Source organism: Semicossyphus pulcher, unplaced genomic scaffold, assembly GCF_022749685.1.
Source record: "Semicossyphus pulcher isolate SPU_LCO1_2020_fin unplaced genomic scaffold, fSemPul1.0.p SCAF_4, whole genome shotgun sequence".
Taxonomy (NCBI): domain Eukaryota; kingdom Metazoa; phylum Chordata; class Actinopteri; order Labriformes; family Labridae; genus Semicossyphus; species Semicossyphus pulcher.
This window is the reverse complement of record NW_027211715.1, coordinates 24,923,534-24,948,529: the sequence shown is the minus strand read 5'-3', so window position 1 is coordinate 24,948,529 and position 24,996 is coordinate 24,923,534. Positions and strand designations below refer to the sequence as shown.

Below are 24,996 nucleotides of genomic sequence, written 5' to 3'. Positions count from 1 at the left end.
GTTCCGCAGCAGTCCGTCCCATGCACGTCCTCTGCTCCTCTTCTCTTCTCTCCTCCTCCTGCTGCTGTTGCTACGATAAGGATGCTTGTGGCTTTTCATGGTCAAACTCCACAGGATTCTTACCTGAGTTGAACAAACGGACCATGTAACCAGACCAGGTATGTGCAAAGATTTCGATGTGTTGTATACGAGAGGAAAAAGCTCTTTAGATGCCTCAGGCTCTGGAGTCAAATGTTCAGAGGTTGCTGATTCTTCTCTGACTCGGACCTTTATTGTGGAGGAGTTGCCTCCACTCAGTTAAAGTGGCGAGGATGTGGGCTCATATTAAATTCAACTGTAAATCAAGTGTGCCTTTAAGGCTGCTAGAGGAGAGGAAGTGACAGTGGGACCGAGGGAGCAGCTCAGCACGAGCTGGAGTCTTGGGGTTTTGCCATTTTGCTGCTGCTGTGATCTTCTTTCACACTGGTTCAGTCTGGTCTGGGTGGCCTGCTGCTGCTGCTGGCATTTAGTTTTTTTTAAAAAGCATGAAAAGATGATGTGCAAAGTAAGGCGTTGACTGCACTTTGGTCACTATGTGTTTCAATGATATTACATCATGAAGCATTTTGCACAGACGGGGGACACAGGTGAAGGTCTTAGTGGGTTGAGCAAAGCTCCAACACTGCCGAGGTTAGAGGGGTTCAACTCCCACTGGGGCCTTGAAAGTGGTTCAGTTGAAAGTGCGTCACCATACCTAACAGTAATGTGACAATATTTACTATGGGATGTGTTACAGAAGAGGCTCAACATTAAAAGCATAAGGAATGACTTTAAGGGAACCAAGCAAGACAGTGCATTCACTGGTCTGCTAGCTTATGAGTTTATGTCATTTATTATGCAGCGTATCAGACAAGGAGAGGACACATCTTCAGTCCCACCATGCAATAATGATATGACAACATATCACCCAGCTGCACTTCACTTAAAGTTCACTTTCCCCTCCTGTTAAAGTCTCAATAAGTGAAATATTGTTGCTTGCAGAGGCCCGTCCACTTGAAGCATTTCATGGTCGTTTCATCTGCTTGTCTGTGTCCCAAATATAATATATTAAACGCAAACAATCGAGTGAAATATTCCTTCAGTGTGTGCACATGGAAGCTAAAGAACAGTGGGTTGTGTGCGGTGTATTGATCCCCCCAGCAGCCGTCAGCAGGTGCCGTGCTGCTCTGACCCATTTCTCACAGAGGAAGCTGGAAAATAAGGCTTGACGAAAGAACTGTTGAGCAGCCTCTCTATATCCTCCCGTCTCCACACACACGCGCGCGCTCTCACACGCACACACATTCTTAATTCCTCCACCTCCAGTGGCTGAGATACAACAGGAAGTGGACTGATTTCCCAGAGGAGTCTGCAGTCAGGGCTGTCACAGCTAACACAGCAGCCACAGACAAATTATATTTAATACTCAGGTTGTGTAATGGTGGGCTGTGCCAACAGTTCAAAACACTAAACGGAAATTACAACTAGGTGCTAGTCAGTGCTGAGTTTTAGCCTCTCCGGCTGGGAACTAAATATTTGATCGACCTCGGTTAATTTAGGAAACAGTTAGCAGCCTAAGCAGCCAAACCTCATGGATCATCATTATTCCTGCTGGGAGACGATTTCTTCACCCTCTTTTTTTTTTGCTTCAGAAATATTGGTGATGACTTGACCTTATTTGGAGTTGGTCAAACTCCCTCTCTGGTGCTGTGATTTCAGCCAGAAGCAGCAATACTTTTGGTCGCATCCTTCCTTACTCGCCTGCACGTGATGTGTGTTTCAAGCTTTGGAAAGGTCTCCACTTTCATCCAGCAGAACACCCGAGAACTGTCCACGAATACATGTCTGTATTTAAAAGTTTTATAGTCTTCATGGCCAAAGTATTTCAGTCATAGCAAATAAAAAATACATTAAAGAACCTCGAATTAAATAATAATAAATAAAAATAAATAAAAATAAAAATAATAACTGTAGGTAAAGATGGACGACGCGTCTCCATCTACTCTCATTGTACAAAATTGAAGCCGAAATCCCCTCCTTGACGGGCACTGCCATCTTGCGATGGTGACGTCATTTGGAGCCAGAACTGTCCAGTACAAATCAACAGGTGGAGCCGCCGTAGCCACTAACTTACCGGGGAAAAAAACGCACGTAAGTAACTGAAGTGGACTTTAACAGATATTGAAACTTCAGTGACTGTAGTGATTGTTTTGGTTACGTTTCCTCTCGCAGTTCCCCCTCTACTCTGCTAATCCGGAACAGATCAGCTGCAGGAGCCGTATTTGTGAACAGAGCTGTCAATCATCATTTTTACAGCTTCAAATAATTCATTAGAAATAAACTTTTATTTTGCCATAAATCAGCATGATAAGAACTAACGATAATGATAGAAACCATGTTTCAGAAACATGTATTTAGCATGTATTTTGATTTTATAGTTTGGCTCATGTCCCATCCGTTAACATGGAGGAGGCGGGCTTTATGACCTATACTGCAGCCAGTCAGCAGGAGGCAATAGAGAGGGTTTGGCTTCACTTTTAGGGAGCTGTCATGTCGTCCATCTTTAAGAAAAAGAAAATATACAACATCATCACCAACTCAAACCTGCTCTGAGTCCTGTGGCTTTAAAATGTGCCTTTTTTAAAACCAAAGTAGAGACGCTGTCAGCCTGAAAAAAGCATGCGAGTCACAGACTTCTGTACTCACTCTACCTTTGCTTGTAAAGTCATGTCCTGCTTCCTCCTGCTGCCACTCCACTCAGCGTGTTTTCTGGGAAACATGCAAAGAAGAGCGTTTTTAGGTTGTGGAAGTGGTGCACGTACAGTGAGTGTGTGTTGGGCCCGGTTAGGGTTGGGGTTGGTGGGGAGGGTCTTAAACTACCCTGGGAAAGTGTTTCAGTGTTTCAGGAGTGGTTCGTTGAATTATTTAAAAGCCCTCAAGGTTTTCCTGGCTGCTGGATTAGTTTTTCCTGCCATACAGTTGCGAGTCGGGTGCAGTGTAGTCACACTTTAAAGGTGAGACGAGCTGTGTTCAAACTGCACTGCAGCATCAGCAGGACAGGAAAGGGAACGCTGGTGTCAGTCGCACCACCTCGTCCGAGGGTCTACCATGACAAACCGGCTGTAAACTAGAAATTAGAATAGATTTGAATCTCCAGACGATTGGCTTTTTCAGAGAGAAGATACCTTATCAGCATCTTTTACCGTCGTTACAAACAAAGAGTGAGAAATCCATTTGTTTCAGGGGAAGCTTCATGCAAAACGTCTCCCACTTTCTACTCCTTATGTTACTGTTTGTCTGGCTAGGCCCGGCAGATGTGCCAATCTTTACAGCTTTGATCTACAGCTTTAAACTACACTGAACATTAACCCTAATGGTTTAAATATAGAGACACACTGGTACTGGAGCATTTGAGAGAGACCACAACATAGGCCATGATAGGCCTTAAAGATGATATTGGCCCACATAAACCCCTGTAAGCTTGACCTGGATCCTGCTGCGTCCCTTCACTTGAGCTGGGTGGAATAAAACACAGACAGAAACTACACCAAATATTATATATTGCCCATCATGGTTCCAACAGAGGAGTTCCTTCCCACTCCACAGGACGCTAGCTATTTTGTGTTTCTGTTGCCTGCCCTCTAACGGTCTTTTAGGTCAGTAAGACAAAAAGTTCACTGTAAGCTGTGTCTCAATTCAGCGTCTGCATCATTCGAACAACGTATTTCAAAGCCGATTGCGCTACGAAGGCTGTCCCATTTCGAGGGCTCGTTTAGATGCAGCTGACAATGCATCCTCCTATTTCGGGCCGCAAAGGATCCATCGGGTGCATCCGTCGTTGTCCAACGTATCCTGAGATTCATTGCGTGCCAATTCAAACAAGATGGCGGTTGAGGAAATGTTTTGTTTTATCTAATCGCTAGCGATACAAATGTTTAAAAATCGAAAGGGGCCTTAGACCTTCAAAGTATCTTTAAAATAATAGGTTAAGTTACTCGTTGTTATTTATGTTAGCTACTTCGCAGCTAGCTACCTGTTGCTTGGCGACAGGAGCAGTGCATTGAGACGCAAGGGTAAGGGGGGGAACAGCTTGCGACGCAAACAGTAAATCCTCCGTAGACCAGACCGTCTCATTTCAGTTCGGCCATAGCGGTCTATGCAGGTTGTCCTTCGTAGCCCACGTCCTTTGAAGGATTGCAGCCCCTGAATTAAGACACAGCTTGTCTCTTTTAAATGCCCACTAATGCAGGAATTTATGAGTGTGTGAATTTAATTTAATCTTTTTTGTAATGAATATGTATAGCAAAAATGCTTTTAGATCTCAGTACATCCTGTGTGCCAACCATGGTTACCACGACCAAATCACCTCCAGGGGTTTCTGCAACCAAGTTTTCAGACGAGATCGCAGATGATGGTTGTTTACTGCAGAAAAAATTAGCCTGTAGATAACGCATGAGTCGACTTATGTTGCTTGTTAGTGGTAAATTTGTTGGTCAGGTGTGCTGGCTTCTTTCCATGGCATACACTAACCTTTGATCAGGCTAAATCTGAGCACACAATAATAGATATGATACGATACAGTATAAAGTGTATCGTATCGTATCGTTTTGTATTGTACTGTATAATATTGTAGATCCCTACTATTTACAAATACATTCATAATCCAGATGTTTGAATAGATGATGATAAAATAAGCTCCTGTTTTCACACCTCTTCCATGCTGCTGGTGCAATAAATATCCCCTCTTGTTTAGAACGAATCAGATTTTTCCTTTTAAAATATTGTATAAATATAATTTAATATTATCTAACAGGATTCTCCAGATATCACCAATTTTATTCAACAGGCTTAAAAGTAAATATGAGTATTTGTTGTCAGTTTTGGTGGCTTGGATCTCAACTTGTGGCTGGCACTGTGGCATCGTGTTGTCAGATGTGTGTGGCGTCGTGTTGTCAGATGTGTGTGGCGTGTGGATGTGAGTGCAGCTCTGAGGCGCAGCCGGGCTGGGTGAGGAAGAGGCCAGGGAGAGGAAGGCTGGTTGGCAGAGCCGCAGGCCTCTGGAAGAGAGACGCTGTTATCTGCTAACGTAGCTCTACTGCTGCTGGCTGCTGTGTCTGTGGTGACTCATCAAAATCACACACGTACAGACATACACACTTACAGAGACCCTTACAGACATAATCAGACGGACAGACAGAAGCTACCACAAAATACTGACAAAATACTCTTTGACGTTTACATACTCGCACACAGTTAGATACCCGCCTTGAGACTCGCACACAGACAATCATCTGAAGACACACATAGTAATTGACACACACAAAACACACTATGTACACACACTCTTGTCCTTTTTGGTACTGTAAGTCAAGGAGACATTTACATGTTTCTAAAAAAAAAGACACAGTTGCTTCATTTTGTTTTGTTTCTTTTTGTAGTCATTTTCTGTGTCCTTGTAGTTTTTCATGTCTCTTTTTTGTAGTTTCATGCACCTTTGTAGTTGTTTTGTGTCTCTTTGTAGTCATTTCTTTCTCTGTGTGGTTGCTTTGTATTTCTTTTTTTGTTTGTATCTCTTGTTGCTGTTTGTGTTGCTTGTGTCGTTAGTGGTCGCTTGGGTTTCTTGTGTATCTCTTTGAAGTGGTTTTATGTCTCTTTGGTTGTGTCTCAGTTGTCATGAAGGGTGTCCGTGGTTGTTTTGTGTCTCTCTGTAGTTGTTTAATGTTTCTTTGTAGTGTTTTTTGTCTCTTTGTAGTAGTCTGTGTCTCTTTGTAGTTGTGTGCGTCTCTTTGTGGTTGTCAGGTTTTATTTTATTGACTTGCCAGCAACAGATGGTGAAAGTCAGTAAGTTTAAAAAGATGCTCTCGTGTTGGGGCCCCCTGACCCCCTATTCCCCTGTGCCTGTGCCTGATAGGTCCATTTAGTAATCCATCCATGCCCCCTCTAACCTCCACACACTCTCTTTTTAACCACCAATTTCTACTTTAAAATCATACCTCCTGTTTTGAGCCTGAACCTACCCCACTGAGAAAACACTCTCTCTCCCCTGTGAGGCAGGCACCTCCTTATTTTTGTCTTAAAACTTGTTCTTTCCTTTGATGTCACTACCCACCAGCTCCCCAGCTGTGTTTTATTCATCACAATTTGAAATGTAGAGCTGATCCTGTAGCGGCTCTCTTATGCAAGCATTGCTTGAAGCTTTAACTCAAACATTTTCACTTTCAAGAAGCAGCTGTACTCATTCTTTTACCCAGAGACAGCTGCGATACAGTCTTAGTCCACCAATGAATAGTAAGAAGAAACAGGTCAGAGGTCACAGGACCCAGGTGATATTCCTGTGTGTGTTAAAATATATATTTGGTATGAATTAAACATTTCAGGCTGAGATTTAACTGTGTTTCTGCTGACTTGAATCTGGATTTCCATAAGATTTTTATGAGTGTGTTTATTCTCTCCACTCAGCCCGACTCTCTTTCAGGGTTTGACACCCATAACCTTTATTTCCTTCCAGTGTGTGACACATTACATATAAATGTCTTCATAAAAATCACTCAACATGAGATTTAACTGGCTTCTTCTTCTTCTTCTTTTTTCACCATTAGAATTTTAAACAAATTGCTCTAGCACTTTGCACTGAATAACATGCAATTCATAAGAGAAGAAGGCTTAGAGGAAACATTTCCATGCATTAAATGTGATTATCATTGTGTGGCTATTATATATTTTCATTGTCCGGGGTGAATAGACGCTTCAGCCATGCCTCTTGTGGCATACCGGAGAAGATACTTCAGACAGGTTCATTAAACCCTTAATCTGAATATTGTCTGAAGCTGAGAAGTCCCTTTACTATGCATGTAAAGGTATTGTATCCATCCGTCCATTAACTATACCGCTTATCCTGTTCAGGGTTGCGGGGGGGCTGGAGCCTATCACAGCTGTCATTGGGCGAGAGGCGGGGTACACCCTGGACTGATCGCCAGTCAATCACAGGGCTGACACATAGAGACAGACACGCTCACATTAACACCTACGGGCAATTTTAGAGTCACCAATTAACTCCACGCAGAAAGGCCCCCTACGTCTGAACTGGGATTCGACTATAGGAACCTTTTAGCTGTGAGGCAGCAGTGCTAACCACTGCACCACCGTGCAGCCCGGTACTGTTGTCTATGAGTCTATTATCTCTTTTACTTTTACCAGGTTGTGTCTCTATTTCTTGATCTTAACAGAAAATGAAGACATAACATCTGCGACAGGTTAAAAGTTTACTCAGAAGAAAAGTTTTATGTCTGCAAAACAGAAAAATGTTTTGATTGTGGGTAAAAATCTGTGTGAGATATGTTAAATTACCTCTGAAATCTTACTGATATTTAGAACCATTTTTACCTAACAGTGGGTCATTGCAGTAACTTGTATGAAATCATCAGTAGAAGTCGGTTAATGCCGAGAGATGAGATCAGAGTCACTGTTTGTCCTGGCAGCGTCTCCCCTCTGTGCGTGTGCAGGATGCCACAGTGGATTCAGTTACAGTACTACAGTCCTGTAAGCTGAAGGTCATGGCTTTAGTTTTTTTGCACAGCTATGTGTCGAAACGGCCTTGAGCAGCACTCTCAAATTTGCACCTACTCAATCAATGTAAGGCTGGCAGCCAAGCATATGGTTTCCAGGCCAGTTTGTTTGTAATTTATCCATTTTGACAGTTGAGGGAAAAGCTTAGTGTTGTTGAAGGTTGGCGAATATTTCACCGGCTTAACAGACTGTGTTGACAGACTGTTCAAGGTGAGGGTGTTTAATATTTAGAGTGCAAACTCGATCATCTGTCAGGCTTATGTGGGCACTTTTAGGGCATGGAGGGCTGAAGACCCTTCAGATGTCAATACAGTTTGACTTGTGTGTGGGTTACTGTTTTGACAAGGTTCATTCATTTTTAATCAAACAAACTGTTTCATAGAAATTGTTAGAAGTTAGACAGGAACTCTGCCAGAACCTGAGTGCTGCATCAGCCATTTTTCAGCTTTAATTATACCAGTGACCCATCACATTGTTATACGAAGTGTTTCAATATAACCAACCTGTCAATAACTAAGTATACTGTGTTTCTGTAGGCTACTCTGGCAGCCTAAAGGCGAATCTACACAGGCAACGTATTCGAAGCGTATTTTTCACACGCGCGTGCCGGGACAGAACCGCTCCAATGTTATACAATGCTGCGTAACACGCAAGTCATTTTCTGCTGCTCCGTTCGTTATATGCGTCGACTCTATTTTTCCCCGCTGCTGCGCATCAGTGAAGCATAGAAAGCCATTGACTGCTATGTAAATACATGCCCACAACCAAGGAATCGATGTGATCTCTTCATTTTGGCCAACTTTAATTTGAGTTTCCTATTTAAGTTATTGATCGGCCAGATGAGCAGGCAAGATTAATATGTACATTTCCTTAACATCTGGGTACACCAATCCTGTGAAATCATTCTCATTTGACTTCTACATCCTACATAAATACAGAGTTTATACACAATTAAGAAATACACACCCACACACTTTTTAGCGTCACTGCCAGCCCTATTCATGTCCAGGAATCACAACTACCATTGGCTAACTTTGAGACTCATCTTTGCTGTAGTCGCAGCCGGTGTAGATTGCGAAATAGATGCTGTTGTGACGCTTACTTGTCGCACACGTTCGTCTGACTCTACAGTGTCGGTGTAGATTCCCAGTAAGGGAGCTAGCTAGCTATTCAGCTAGCTTATAGCCACAACCTCTCCTTTTGTGATCCTTTCTCTTTCCACTTATATACCTGTTAATAACTGCTCCATCTGGGCTAGGCTTAGATTTTGAGAATTAGCTGTGAAAATCTACTTCAAGTAGAATGAACATGTTGGCCTAAGTGGTTACGTGTATTAGTCCAAATGCAAGTAGCTAGTTTTAAGGTTGGTCGTCGGCTTCCTCATGAGAAACAGGGGTATCTCCTGCACCTTAGAGAAGGCTAAGAACTTATAACCTTTACCTCTGCTCCTCTGCTCCTAAGCAAGGCACCTCAGCAGCCTTGCCTTCATCTGGCTGGTCCTACATCTGCGTCTGCGCTCCCTCATTTGTTAACTGTCACAGCTAAAATGTCCATATGAATGTATGCTAATGTAATATTGGTGGTACATTACTCCCTCAAAGATAGAAGCTGGACCATTTCATTTCCTTTTTATGAGACTGCTGTGCTGACCAGCAGAATGGAGGTACAGTAATTACAGCTCCCCCGGCCGCCCGCTGCCCCGTACTGGCTGCTCTGCTGCCAAGTGTGAAAGAGAAGCTGGCATATCGCAGGCCGGCAGAGCGGGAGCTGAGCAGCTATAATGAAACCTCTGCAAACCTCGTAAAGCAGGGAGACGCAGAGCCGTGTGCATGTTTAACGTCAAACCCATTTCCTGCCCAAGTTCTTCACTGTGAATCTGTCTGAAGCGGACATAAATTAAGTAGAAAATCAATTCAAGACTTCCAGTGTGAAGTGCGTGCGAGTCCGTGGTGGGAGATGTCTGTTTAAACCCAGAGGAGGAAGTTTGTTGGTTCAGATTAAGTAGTTCATTCACACAAGGCTGAAAGGCTGTTTTTTCACAGCTGGTTGTAGTTGGGTGTGGTTAGATTTGTGACTGTGGACCTTTTGATGCACAAATTGAAGTTTGTTCCACTCTTAAAGCTAGCTGTGCAACATAAAAGCATCCAGAAAAACATTGGTTGAAAGCAATACTGTTAGACAGTGCCCCTCCCACATTGGGTTTCTCATCTGTGCTCCTGTTCTTCATTATTTTATGGGGTTATTGTTTAGAATAGAAGTGGTTGTGGACATTTTTTAACCCCTTTCAGTCAGAATTCAACCAAAAGGAGCAAAAAATAATTCCTACTTTAAACAGTCAGGACCACCTATGGTGCAGCTTTACCTTCCATGCTTGCTGAGCATTGCTGCAGGCTGCTACATCTGTTTGATATCTAAATGCGTTTGGGGATGTTGATCCTGGGGTAGTGAGCTGATCTCTGTGTTCGTTTTTGACACCATTCTGATCTACAATAGCAGTGGTTCACACATTTGAACAATGAGCTGACTGGTTTTTTGGCCTTTTTAATGCCTTCATTGATAGAGAGGACAGTTGATAGTGTTGGAAACAGGGGGAGAGAGACTGGGGAATAACAGCCGGCAAGGGGCGGAGGGTGGGAGTCAAACCCGGGGCCGCCGCATCGAGGACTTTGGCCTTGATACACGCCCCACTTAGACTTTCTTCACACATCACATCATTGTGACACTCAATGTTATTATTACCGTTATCCATAAGTCAAATCTCCTTCGTGCAGGAGTTTATTAGCTCTCTGCTGCATTTAAAATGTCGCTGATTGGAATGTGTTTAATGATGATGCTGTGTTGGTGTGTGTTTGGGTCCTGAATCTTACTCATTCTTAACTATAGAGGCAGACCATGAGGACACATTGTCTCACACAGAGGAGTGTGTGGAGGCCAACTCATTTTCCAACATGCATCATTTAGCCACTGGAAGAGCAACCAGAGGGCAATTTAGATTTTTTTATCTACCACAGGGGCATCCATGAGGGCACTTTCGCTGCGTTTTTTTTCAGACATGGGGCTACTAGAGGGGGCGATTGTCTCCCCTCCTCCAAGTGCACCACTGTCTGGCCCAACTCCAGCATTCATTCAGCTGCTACTTGTCATAGTTGGAGTCTTCCTGAGCTACTTTCCAGCAAATCATACATTTCTCCAACAGACCAGGATAAATCATTTTCTATATATTGCAGAAGTCATTCAGTGAGTAGATTGTCGATGTGCATAAAAAATAACGATTGCTAGAAGCAGTAGTAACATTTTAAGTGTCAATAGAAAACTCTGCTTTTTTTCATTTGAGAGATCGAGAAATTGTAAACTATGCACAAGCATCTTTTAAACAGCTGAGGCAGGAGTAGTCATAGTGAAGTAGTAGTAGTAGTATTATCTGCAGAGTGGTCGTTGTGACAGGAGTAAAAGTGCAGCAGGACCACAGGGAGAAGAAGCCAGTTGGGTGGCCCGTAGTCCTCCTGCTGGCCTGGATATCTGGTGATAGGCCTTTATGGAAAGGGAGGAAATTGAACTTGACGTTTGTTTAGATGGACTGTGGGTAATGAAACTTTCACTTGCCGTGTGAGTAAAAGTATTCACCACATCTTGAGTCACAGGGAGTGTGTAGAAAGGCTGAATCAGGAGCTGGCAGGCTGGAGTACAGTAGCCTGCAGAGCTGCATAATGTACACAGTTATAAATCTGCCAGCAGCGTATACGGCATCAGAACATGGTCCAGATTGGACGGAGAAAAAGACTGAAAGTGCGTTCCAACTCTCTGTCGTCCTATCTCTCTCCATCTTCGCGGGGACGAGGGAATTTTACCGCCTGTATTGATCATGTGCTTTTATAGGGCCAAGAGGATCATTGTGGGGAGTGGTGCTTCACATTCATTGCATTCTTTGCCCCAAATGACCTCGAGCAAAATCAAGTAATTGAACTAAAATGTTCGGTGTCATCAATCTCTGCCCACTGGGCCGTAACTGCTGCGACAGCTATAGAGAGACGATGGGTTAACGGCTGGATGAGTTCCTGGAGGCGCCTCAGTACATGAAGAAGGCTTTCAAGGTCACATGTAAGTGTTCATATCTGAGAAGTTAATCTATTTTCACGTGGAGCACTTCTATATAAAAAGTTGTAATATAGTCAAGGACAGTTTGTTCTCCTGAAGTCAATTTGAAGGCAGTGACGTAAAGATCCAAGACGTTTGGATCACATCTCGCTCTATTAATTGTATTTGCACAGTTGTTTCCCTTTAGATTAAAGTACCACAAATTTATTCTCATGGAGCAAGATTATTGAATAAAAGTAAAGAAATTTTTTTTTGTGAAGCAAATTCATTTGAAAACAAAGGATGCTTGTGTTTCGCAACCCAGAGTAGCTGCCAGTCCAAGCATTTGTTTGTAGCATTGAGTTCCTGTGATTGTGCACATACCAAGTTGTTTACATGAAGCAGCTCATCCCCTTTATGCTTTGTTATAATTGAAGGGACATGTTATTGTCTCCTATGAAAGAGTTTAAAGATCATTCATTCCCTGTACTGTCATGGGAAAGGATGGAACAATTAGAGCGTGCAGAGGTGGAATGAAGCTCTTGTTAATGACCCATTTTTTTAACACTGTTACTACTTTCATACGTCCACATTGCACATGGAGATGTAATGTATAAAATGTTTTTGCCAGTACAGATAAACACTCTAAATATAGTTTTAGGGTGTGAAACTAAAGATAGATTTCCTTCCTCTCATTTAAAGCTGCTGAGATGGCTTTGCCTCAGCACTTCAGCACCATGGACAGCGCCTGTTCCTGTACAGTACAACAGATCACAGGATGTTTTTCAGCTGGTTAAATGTTTCCAGGTAAATACACCAAATAGCATCAATGCTAATAAGTAAAGCTAAGTTACATAGTGATCTCTGGCTACATGTTACTGTACAATTTTCTTTGGTTCACAGTTAGAGCTGCACTACAACCACCACACATAAATAAGCTGCGTACAATCTGTCGTAACTTTACAACATTAACTTGAATCAAATGATCCAAACAGTTATCCAGTGATTTCATTTGAAGCTGCAACTCTTTGAATTACCTCAGTGCAGAGGCGGTTTTTTAATGTTGAGAAGGAAGTGCTGTCAGACTCCAGCGAGGAGGAGAGAACTCCCACAGGCTGCAGTCTGAACCGCTACACCAGCCCGGGCAATGACTTCATGATTCTACTTTTACCACGGAATATTCTTCATGAAAGGGAAATGGCATGATATCCCAACCGACCCACTAAATATTGTTTACTTCACACTCGCACACTTAAACAAACACATACACACACAAATGCAAAGACAAATGCTTCCGCCCGCGCTGGGCCGCAGCAGAGACGACACAGGAACACAAAGACGAAAGCCTTTGGAACGGCAGATAACAGGATTAGACAAATTACATTTCAACTGTGACCACGGATCCCGTTTGGATGTGCAACTTGTTTTCTCTTCGCTTACAACAGCAGCTATAGCACTGTGGAGTTTAAATTACAAAATGGTGGTTTGCCTTAGATGGCCTTATAGCCTTTCTTAGATGGGCTTGAGACCTAAGAGCCACACCTGAAGACACTCTTAAACACTCTTCTTCTATCGTAGTAAACGCTAAACAGGAAGGAGAACGAGAAAAATGGATTGATTGACGTTGATGGAGATGTCAGTGTTCCACTTACTTACCATGGATAAAAATTTTGTTCAAGTTTAGTCTACATTAAGTCAGTAAAGCTTTATTTAAAGAGCACTTTTTAAAACAGGTTACGAAGTGCTTCATAAACACGGGAATAGAAAACATATACTGAAAAACAAAAAGGCAAAAAAGAAATAAGCAAAACTCAAATATAAGGCAGGGGTGGAGAGTTAAAGAAGGCGTGTCTGTACAAACGAGTTTTCAGCATCTTCCTGAAACTGCCCAAAGTGTCAGCAGATCTAATGGATGGTGGAAGATGATTCCAGAGTGTCGGGGCTAAACCAGCACAGGAGCAATCACCTTTTGTTTTGGTATTAGAGCGTGGGAGTGACAGAAGGCTGAGATTAAATGATCGGAATAGATGAGAAGTAGATTATTGAACGACAAGGTCTGAAATGTAACTGGGGGCGAGGCCATGCAGTGCTTTATATGTAAGTAAGAGCATCTTGTAGTTTATTCTGAATTTTACAGGAAACCAATGAAGGATTAACATTTCCTACACCTGCAAAGGCAAAGGCAAAGGCAAACATTAAGTCTTTCTTTTGTCTTCTACTGTAATACTGCAAAAACACGTGGTTCTCAGTCTTTTAACTCTGGACCAATATCATTTTCTGATGTGAGAAACACAGTGTCTGAATTATGTGTTTCATTTTGACAGCACATAATTTAACTAAAACTTTCCCACTAAGCAAAAAAGCCAGGTGTTAGCGGGTTTTTTGCTCAGTGGGAAAGGTTACAGTCACCATTCAGACCCGGGTCAAATGACTCTGCAGTAGAATCGGGTAATTATCGCCGCGGCTCCAATCGGCATTGATGGGAACACAAAACCTGTGCCGCCCCCTTTCCGGCACGATGCTCCGTCTGTAACTTCTTCGACTCCTTGTCGTCTCAGCTACAAATTCCGCCCATCTCCATCCAAGCAGCGCTCGAACATCATTCCAAATTTGTATGCGCCGAGTTTAATAAACACACTGAATGAGTAACAGATACAATAAAGACCTAACCACCTTAACATCTTCTCTGTTTCCAGTGCGTTTGTGACGTCAGACGGTTACGCAGCAGAACAGAGACCTAAAGGCTTACACTCCACTGGCAATGGGAAAAGAGACAATCTGAAATACTCACATCAACGCGCTAATTTTGGTGGGAAAGAGGTATAATTGTTGGTTCCACCATTGAGTAAGTCGGTATCATCTTCTTAACACGCCCTCTCTTATCTGGTTCCTGGTTTGCACAATTGATTCATACCTCCTGGAACTGAACCATGACTCAAAGAACCAAACATTGTATTGAGAACTACTTCTGAACTATCAATAACTAATTCAAATTTGTATTCTGCTTATTGATTTCTAATCAAATAGTTTGGAAGTTCTAAACTTATATCAATAGCACTTTTCCCATTTATCTACAAAAGTGTGTATAATAAAAACAGCAACTAAATCGATCAGCAAAATTTGAGTAGGAACACTGACATCATATCCAACGTTAGTCTAAACCACCTTTACCCTTAAATGAGGTTAACTTAACAAGTTAACTTCTATCATCTTAAGACTCCTGGAAATGGTTTAACAGGAAGTAAAGTGTCAAATCTGACAGACCATGACTGAGCAGGTTGGTGTGTTGCTCAAGCCAAACTCCTTTGCAGGACACATTGTGTGAATTTGACCTTTGACACTGATGTTACAAGCAGCGATGGACTTTGTGATGTGTTTGATGGAGGAGAGACTGCCACTCTTTGACTGCAGGTCCGAGCAATTTAACATCCAAAGAATCAATCTTGTAAAAATCCTTGCGGGCAGCGAAGGTCCTTGAGACGATCCTGAAGACTGATGGCCGGGACTCCGGAGGGAACACTCCATCAGAGAGGGAGGCAGCTCGCCAGATATTCTCATTACTCTGATTTGCCTAAAACAGCATATGGGAGGCCTGTAGTTTTGCAACATGAAGGGTTTTTAACCTGCAAACAAAATACGCTGCGGGAGAGGCAGAGACAAAGGAAGGCAATAACGGAAGTGGGCACAACGGAGTGCCAACAAGCTGATGCAACAGGCTGATAAAGCCCAAATAATATGAGAGGCAGATGATTGCAGCGATAAAGCTTTTAAACATCAAAATAATCTCTTTAAATGGGGTACGCTGCATTGTCTCATATCACATCATAATCATAATGGAATGTAACAGGGCCTGGCGTATGGTTTATAGTACATGATATATAAAGACAGGTGTCATAAAATATAATGAAAGGTATCAATGAAGTTAATAGTGTAATAAAAGCATGACTTGTTAAATTATGTAATTAAGCAATATCACATAAGAGGGTGTGCTGTTGTACTGAATATCAGCACGGCTGCTATTCAGTCATTGGGCAGAGCCTGCAGGTCGAGTGTGGAAGATGAACAGCTTAAACCACGAGTGTGATACTGCTTTTATACAACAGTTTAAAAGCCCCATATAGTATTAAAAAATAATAAGAAGGAGAGCTGGTTTAGCTCAGTTGGTGGAGCAGGCGCCCCATGTACAGAGGCTACAGTCCTCAACGCACTGACCGCAGGCTCGACTCCCGCTCTGCCGGTCATTTGGTGCATGCCACCCCCCACGCTCTACTCCCCACATTTCCTGTCTCTCTCCAGCTGTCCTATCCAATAAAAATAATGTAATAAGAAAACCCACATTACTATTTTGTCCATTTAATGATTTTTTTTTGGCTCCACCAACACAACTCTTGCCAGGCAACCAAAACATTTTCCTGAACTCTTCCTTCATTGTAATTCTCTAAACTAGTCCCTTTGTATTATTTACATGTATCTTTATGTGTCTATTATTTATTGCCTGTGATATAAGAGCCTGATGACAGCTGCTTTGATGGCATATATAATTTAGAGGTACCAGGTTAATCAATCTAGCCAAAGACCCTCTGCTGTAACATTCATTAATGGTATCCAGGGAGATACACTTAATTAAAAGTCCCAGTGCTGTTATACTCTACATCAGCACTCATGGAATGCCTCTTGTCCAATCAGATTGCTTGGTTGGAGATAGCTGCTGTAATTTGCATGACTAAATGTGTAGTGCAGCATAATGAAGACTAGCATATCCTATATGTAGACTGATGTTTTTTAGCCTCCTAGCTAGGTGAAAAATAAAGGTCTCGCAGAGCTCTGATTGGTCGGTTGGACACACTTGTCCGTAAGTTAACACCAGACCTATTTGAATTGAATAAATTAGAGATGCAGCAGCAATTTAGAGGTGTTGGATCCAAAGTGCAACGTTACATGACAGTTTAGTTAGATGTCATAGATGCCACCTTTTTGAAGCATCAGCACTGCTACAGCCTCAGGACACAAATATGCCCTCAAAGAAGACTGACAGGTGTCACCGCGGTAACAAGCAGGATTAAAAACATGTATTTTTATGCCTCAAGCTGAAATGTTGCAGAATTGCGCTTTTAGAAAAATAATAAGTTGTCAAAGTTTATCCTCTGTTGAAAAGTGCTGATCCCAGAATGCAGTGCAGCTCTTACTCGCAACAAGGTAACACACAGGACGGACCCTGCGAGGATTTCATCATCCCTTAAGGGTACAAATCATCCGAGACATGCATAATTTTTAATATTATCATGCTTGGTGGCGTTAACCTTTTCCTCAGTGTGTTTCTGACAGCTGTGAAGTGAAGCTTGTGTGACAGGAGCTCATAAAATGTCTACAAACAGGCTAAAGCTCGTCGTAAATCTTTGAATCCTCAAAGACCTGCGCTGCTTTCTCTGTTACTGCATTATGTATGTAGAGTGCTATAAGCTGCTACGGACGACATCAGTTCTGCTGCCTTAAATGTACCGGAATTAATCTGCCTTCATCAGGCTTTATGTGCATTAAAGTGCAGTATCGACTCTTATCTTGTAGATTTCTGCTGTGTTATTAAGTAAATGCAGCACTTAATGTGCGCCGACTGCAGCTATGAAGACTCCGCTGTCTGATTTAATGGATGTTTTATAAGGAAGTCCTGATTTATTTGGTAATGATGGGTACATGTTGCTTGGGTGAGCTGTATGTGTGCAGTGTGTGCGTGCGTGCGTGAGAGTCTTATCAGTATACAGGGCTCTTCAGGCAGTATCGGGGATTGAGGGCCTCTCTAATCTGGACCCAGAGGTGACTGATCCAGCTCTCTTTCTGTCTGTGCTCAGCATGTGTGTCTTTGTGTACAGTATGTGTGTTGATGCAGAGACCTCATTTCTCTCTCTGCAGCCTGTCACACGAAGTAAACTCATATTAATCCAAGTAAAGTCGTCTTGCTTGCAGAGCAACATGTAGACGAGCAGGAAAACAAATCTGTGTGTTATTTTGTGTCCGAGTAAAGGATGACGTGGTGACGGCGGCGACTCCATTTCCATCCCCTCCATGCAGCACAAGCCACAGCGCTGGCATTAATTATGAAGAATAGTTTGGTATACTGAGCCCGAGAGCTGCACGCACTGGAGAGAGAGAGTTATGATGAATGATGTTCAGAGGAATCTGTCGGCTGCCGTCCCGTTTGGTCCCACGAATAATTGAAGGCTAGTGTACTTTCTGACAGAAACATGCTTTATGAGCTCGGGGCCGGTGTAGCGGTTCAGACTGCAGCCTGTGGGAACAGCAACTGCTTTTCTCCTCCTTTGTGGAGTCTGACAGCACTCCCAGCTCAGTTTGTTTCAAGTGAAGAAACCCATTAACATTGTCCTAACATTGGTGCATATCATTAGTGTGAGGTGTTCAGGAGTCTGCATCTGCTTCCACTTCAGTCCATATTTTATATTAGGTATTGTTATGTGAAGATTCATCAGTCTTTGTAATGGATACAAACAGCACACATTACAATAAGGGAAAAGACAGGCACCTGAAAAACATGGATGTATATTGAAAAAGGGTACATACAACACAACATATTATCTTTGAGGAATGAGGAATGCAGGGACCTGTACATTGGGGAAACAAAACAACCGCCTCCACAAACACATGGCCCAGCATAGGAGAGCCAGCTCCTCAGGTCAGGACTCAGCGGACCACCTAAAGGACAAAGGACACTCCTTTAGGTTCACATCCTGGCCAGAGAAGACCGTTGGTTTCGAAAGAGAAGCCATGTTAAGCTGGAAAAACCATCCCTTTACAGAGGTGGTGGCCTAAGACAACATCTATCGCCCACTTATAATGCAGTGTTGAATTCTCTGCCCAAACAGCTGAGTTCACGCTCACACTCAGGATCATGTGTGCTCTTGATCCACCAACACCAGGGGGCGCTAAAGACTCTCAGTGATATCAGGTCAACAGCCCAGGTTAATGACTATCCCTTGATGACACGTCTATTAGCAAACTAATTTTCCTCTTTCTTTTTATAATGATTTTATAGTGATTTTGGTGTAGTGGCCAAAGTTGGAATTGCAGGTCATGTGACTCTGATTGACCCCCCCAAAAAATCTAAAGTATCTCTTAAAAAAATAAAGAGATCTTTAGAGTTTTACAGGGTAAAAGATTTTCTTCATGGGTATCAGTCCATCTTTCATTGGCCCGCAGCAGCTTGAAGCCTGAACCCAGTTTCTGACAGGGGGAGAGAGAGTGGGGGATGACACACAGCCCCTGTCCTCTATCAATGTAGGCATATGTGGAATGTGTGCAGTATACAGTTCTCAAAGTAAAACATAGCCTCGTAATTGTACACATCAAAGTGTGTTTACAAGTGTTGGGGAAGTTTGACTGCATATGTTGAATCTATTTCCCTTTGGGGCTCCGTTGAAGCTGCAGCAGTCTGATAAACTGCCTCAAGTGATGTCACTGAAGTCGGCGTAGGTTGGGTGAAAAGTGTGAGAATTCAAAAGTTGTTGAAGTTAGAAAGAGGGCTGCACGGCGGTGCAGTGGTAAGCGCTGGCGCCTCACAGCTGGAAGGTTCCTGGTTTGAATCCCAGTTCGGCCTTTTATTGTGGAGTCTGCATGTTTTCCCCGTGCATGCGTGGGTTCCCTCCGGGTACTCCGGCTTCCTCCCACAGTCCAAAGACATGCTCGTTAGGTTCACTGGTGACCCACTGAATTGGCCGTAGGTCTGTCTCTGTGTGCCCGCCCTGTGATAGACTGGTGATCAGCCAAGGGTGTAACCTCGCCCAGTGACAGGTGGAATAGGCTCCAGCCCCCCCCCCCCCCCCCCCCCGCGATCCTGAACAGGATAAGCAGTATAGATCATAGATGGAAGTCTGAAAGAAGTGAGCTTACCAGACCTCTTGATCCTGCCATTCATCTCTGCTTAAGACAAGGGCCTCAAGGCTACATAAGCCACTAACAGCACAGTGGTCAGTTTGCATTATGGGAAATGTAGGCACCAGGTTTTGACAAGAAAGAAGAATGGATGGGGGAAACATGATGTCTCTGGTTCTGCTACAAGTCCAGCAGACTTGTTGGAGTATGTTTGGAGTACTCTTTTAAAGCCACGGCCTAAAAATCTAAGTTGTTCTATTTGTAACGACGCAGGTGTGGACAGGTGTTCTCAATAGGCATTTCATGTGGTATATACCATAAATCCAGCAGTCAAGAACTCATTCTGCTTTGGCTTCTCATGTGCAGCTGTGACAGAGCTCCCCACTGTCGCTAACTGGTATAAAACCAGCAGCCGCCTGTCTGTGGTGAGGAGGCCAGATCTCATTAGACTGCTCTCTAATTAAATGTGGATTTCGTTTACACTTTGCATCGTGATGGACTGACAGACTTTCTCTTTCTCATCACGTGGACAGGACAAACTAATCACAGGTAAATTCAGTCTGTCAGTTCAGACACCAAACAGCAGGAATCACAAGTGACAGGATGAGAGATTAGCTCTGGATGCAGGAAAACGTGAATGTGTGTGTGATTGTTTGTCAACCTCCGTCCCTTTTTTATTCCTACGTTTCCTCTCTCTATCCACACAAACTCAATCTCAGTTCTAACATGTTCTTATCAGCAGTGATAGATTTCACTTCACCTAGACAAGCCCGAGCCTGCAGATTAACCCCCCCTAAGCAACTGAGCCCCTCACTGCTAAATCACTGGTTCTGCTGCTCTGCCATACTGCAGCATGCATGTGTTGGTTCTACGATTGTTAGTTTCTTTCCTCTGGTTATTGGTCATCATTTTTCTGTAAGTCTTTTTTACTGATTACTTGTGGCAAACAACACTTTTGTATTGTGTTATAGAACTCCTTTCTTTCTTCTGTCTCTACCATTCTGTTCTACTTTCCTTTCTTCCTTACCTTACTATCCTTAGATCCTAATACCTGCTCATTACTAGGCATTATCTAGTGTGAGTACTGTGTGTTGTACGGCTGTGACAGATACTCCGTGTTCTCTCGGTGCCACCTTGTGGAGAAGAAGACGAATAGCTTCTTCAGACTAACGTGTAATTCTTGTCTTCTGTTCTCTCTTCCTTTTCCTCCCCCCCCTTCTCTCCTCAGAGATGTTCATGCAGTGTGGCTCTCCAGCGGTGTGACCTTTCACCTTTGACCTCTGGTTTGACTCATCTTCAACCCTCACAACATTCAAACACTCTTCTGATGTAAGTCTGTCTGTCTGTCGGTCTGTCTGTCTATCTGTCTATCTGTTAAATAATATTGTTATTTCTTTGCTTTCAGGTGTTAAGCAACTTTGCTGAACGTGAGTATAACAGCAATAATCATAACCATAGTTAGTCATAATCATACTAAGTTGGTGATAATATGTGCTCTTGTTTCAGCCCTTTACACTCTGTGTGCTCTCTGCCTCTCGCTCTCTCTCCACGTCATTATAGACATGACCTTTCTGAGTTCGTTGCATCACTGACTTACATAGAAAATGTGCTCACGCACTCTGCATCAATGTGATTGTGACCTTTACGTGATTTAATTAAACTGTGTGCTGTGCGCTGGGAGGCCTGTGCTAAATGATTTCACTTCCTGTTCCTGTGCCTGTGTCAGAGTTTGATGGAGAGCTGGTCGGATGACAGCTGGAACTGTTGTCATAACCGGAGGAATACTGGCCACAGTGATACTTCTGTGTATCATAGCTGTGCTCTGTTACTGTAGACTCCAGGTACGCCTCTGTGTGTGTGTGTGTGTTTGTCTATTCTCATCAAATATATTATAATCTTTAAAGCAAAATTGAATTCTCTAAATTCTCTTATTTTACATTAAAGCTCCTGTGAGGAACTTTCGGTTTGTGTTGATTTTGGCGCCCCCTGTGGACAAAGCCGTACCTCTTATCTCTTCCCTGATTTTGTCCTGTACATGCTTAAGTGGTGGTTTTTAACAAAAACTCTCACCCTGCTTTCTTTAACAGTCATATGTATCACTCACTTAAAATTTTTGCCCTATAAAATGTAAACAAAGGCAGCGTGCAGGTAATCTCTTCGTCTGACACCTACCCCCCCGCCAGCAGATTCAGGCATTAAAAATAACTACATAGAAATAATCAATCTTGTCACTGATGGTGTGGTTTGCTTTTGTAGTTCATACAGAGTAATCAAAATTTATTTCAGTTTGTTTCATAACCAGTGAAAAACTCCTCACAGGAGCTTTAAACAACAAAAATGCTGGCGTGAGGGATGTAAGAACAAGCTCTCCTTGCAGTTTTTCTCCTTTAATCTTATTTTTTGTGCCAGCAGTGGCTGCAGATTTCTTTAAAAAAGGACAAAGTGAAGCAAGTTAATTCTTTGTATCAAGCAAACAGCTATTTAATATACTTATCAAAACAATCTCGCAATACTTGCAGATTTCTTGTTGTACTGAGATGAGATTTCTTGTATTTTTTCTACAGTTTTTTGGCCGGTTAGTTTCACATTTAGTTTTTTATGCACAACAGCAGATCCATTTCCTTATTCTGTCTTACCAAATATTTTAGCGCATATAGACAAAACGCTAAGGACACTTGTCTACAATTTTAACTATGTATATATATCTATGTGGTCAAAATAAATGATGTTCATTCTCCCTTGAATAGTTTTGCACTCCATCTAGGTCATCATGTGCAGAATAGTCCATCTAATTATCAAAAACCTGCAGAGATGCATTGATTTACATCGATAATAGAGTTACCATAATGTCTGCAAAACGTATCAGTTCATTGTCAGGTGTGTCCTAACAGAAAGGAGCTACATCACTGTTGCTGCATTTTGCTACTGCAAATTGTGACAGGTGCTTTTATTCCACAGTAGTTTATTTTGTACTGATAGGCTACATGTTTTTTGTTCTATGCAGTGCTATGTGTACATTATTAGGTTATCTTTGGCTTACTTTATTGTATTGTGTTGAGTGACCCTTGCATTTTCTCCCCACATTAAATCTAAGTGCAATCATACTTACATAGGAACAGTTGTAGACCAGCTCTCTGTGTAAAGTGGTATGAGACAGATGCTGTGATTTGATGCTATAAAAATAAACTTGACTCTTTTGCTTTATAAAGGTTGACAAGAAGATAAACACTCAATAATACACTCTGCAGACTAAAGTGCAGCCTGTTTATGCTTCAAAACTGCGATAACAATCGGTAAAGTACTTCTCTCTCTCTCTGTGTAGTACTACTGCTGTAAGAAGAATGGGTCTGACAGCGCCTCCATCTCCCAGCAACACTTTGCCTGCAACGCCTGCAGCGTCACTGGCCTGGACGGGCCGATCATCACCCCGCTGTCCATGTCTCCACCCGAGCTGCCCGTGTCCTCCGACCTCAGCAAACCCACAGGGGGACAGCGCAGGTACTGCCCCACCTGCTCCCCCTATGACTCCCCCTTCTACATCCGAACCACTGATGAGATGCGTAACGGTGGCGAGCGCATCACCTACATGCCCACACACTATGACAACCAAGCGCTGTCGATGCCGCTGCCCGCCGTCAGAGGCACCCTGCTGAGGGACGCCCACAGAGGAAGACCTCCTGATTTCTACACCAACACCCGAGCCATCAGCACCGAGGTGTGAGCACCTGATAAACCCCCCCAACACCACCCTAACACACAGAGACACTCCTCTTTTCACTTTCACACACATTTCAAATAAGTTTGAAGCCTGCAGCGGCTGCCGGTGAGGATGTGCTGGATGAAGGCTGGTGTTTGTAGAGGTTACATGATCACTTTGACGGAGGGTTTTAGTGGAGACTCAAGAGTGTATCAAGCAGGGATCACGTTCAAACCTTCACTTTATGCCCTTGAAATTTAAGTTTTCATGTTATAAGGTACTAATTCTGTAATTGAGGATACGTTAAAGTGTATAAAATGTCTCTTTCTGCCCCATTATAAAGTGTATGGTTGTAAAGTTGTAAACAATCTGTTGACTGTTACTGTGTCTCTACTGACTGAGGGCTATCTTAGATCATTCTTGATTCTCACTTGCTACTCATCTTCCAAAGGACTGAAGCAATTTCCTGATGATAAAAAAGGGGCCTGAAACATATTTGAAAAAGCTCCAAGAAGGAAAAGTCAACACCCCCTCTGCGGTTTCCTGGACCTGTGGAATATTGCTGTAGTTACAGGGATGATGGAAGAGGACGGACGTCTGGAGCTTTCTCTATGCAAACTACTGCAGCTCTTCACCTCCAGCAAACTCTTTTGTCTTATAATAAAACTGTGTTACAGACCAGTGGGATATTACAATGCTGCACATGTAGATATACATGCAAGCATTGAAGCTGGATTGTCCATAGAAGATCAAAGGGTTGCCGGATCCACACTGAACCTCAAGGTGTAAGCGTGAGCTCTTGAACGCAGCATTGGTACTCTTTAAGTGATCTGAGCAAATTTCTCTTGTGACTCTGATGCAAAAAGTTTGATATGTAAATAATAACCAGAAAGCAATGATCCCCTTGTGTTCCTGCTGGAGAGTGAAGCACCCTGGGATGTGAACACAGCTGAATGAGGGAGTGTGATTTACTAGTTTGTGCTATTTTTTGTCTACACACTCCTCCTATACTCCTGTACTACTCACATGTTGAATCTTTGAAATGCAAATAATCGTGTCATTTATGTTGATTTTTTTTCATATGGTGAGGAAGTCAGAAAACACGTTCATTGATTGATTTAAGTGATTTAAAACTGTTTCACAATTCCTATTTTCTACATGACACTGACAGCTGCATTGCGGTAATATTCCCTATGATGTTTGTCTCTATGTTTCTGTGTGCAGCAGGTTCAGAGAAACATTACAGGAAGTGATGAAGTTGTATTATATTGCAAGACCTTGCAAGTCCCAATGTCTTTTCAGCAGGGCATATAACGTAATTAACATTATTTAATCAGCAGCTACTCCTTTAATTTCTAAATTACTTTTTCATTAAGGTTGAACAGAGGCCATCTGCAGTGCTGTGGCACTGTAAACCCAGAAACCTCTCCAGACCACATTACACCAGAATGATGAGATTTCAGGTACAGAGGACTGGCAACATGAAGTCATTAAAGGTGGACAGTTTAGATTTTCGAGGATTCAGTGAAATAAAACCAGTCTTTCTCCATGTTGTTGTCCACTACCACAGACAATGTTTCCTTGTCATCATTAATTTATTTAGGTATTGTATTATCTATATATTTTACTACTTACTTAACTATTTATCTTTGAAAACAAAAGAAAAAAAGCTTTTTAGAAATGTGGTTAAACAGATATTGTACCTGACAAATACAGAAACAGTAACATTTGACAGTGTTAACTTTTGACAATTAAAGATT

At 42.6% G+C, this 24,996-nt stretch overlaps 1 protein-coding gene across 1 annotated transcript; it reads left to right on the top strand.

Annotated features, from left to right (window-relative positions):
* On the top strand, positions 1–24,961 carry fam163ab (family with sequence similarity 163 member Ab). Its single transcript, XM_069680325.1, has 5 exons — positions 1–158; positions 20,768–20,868; positions 20,945–20,966; positions 21,266–21,380; positions 22,862–24,961. Exons 4-5 carry the CDS (start codon positions 21,288–21,290, stop codon positions 23,258–23,260), a joined length of 492 nt encoding a protein of 163 aa, XP_069536426.1. The 5' UTR covers positions 1–158; positions 20,768–20,868; positions 20,945–20,966; positions 21,266–21,287; the 3' UTR covers positions 23,261–24,961.
* Positions 24,962–24,996: the final 35 nt, after the last annotated feature.

Excerpts from the sequence above, each read along its gene's own strand:
- fam163ab (XM_069680325.1), top strand. The coding sequence starts at position 21,288 with ATGACAGCTGGAACTGTTGTCATAACCGGAGGAATACTGGCCACAGTG. Across the intron at positions 21,381-22,861 it reads TCTGTTACTGTAGACTCCAG|TACTACTGCTGTAAGAAGAA; the intron begins GTACGCCTCTGT and ends CTCTCTGTGTAG.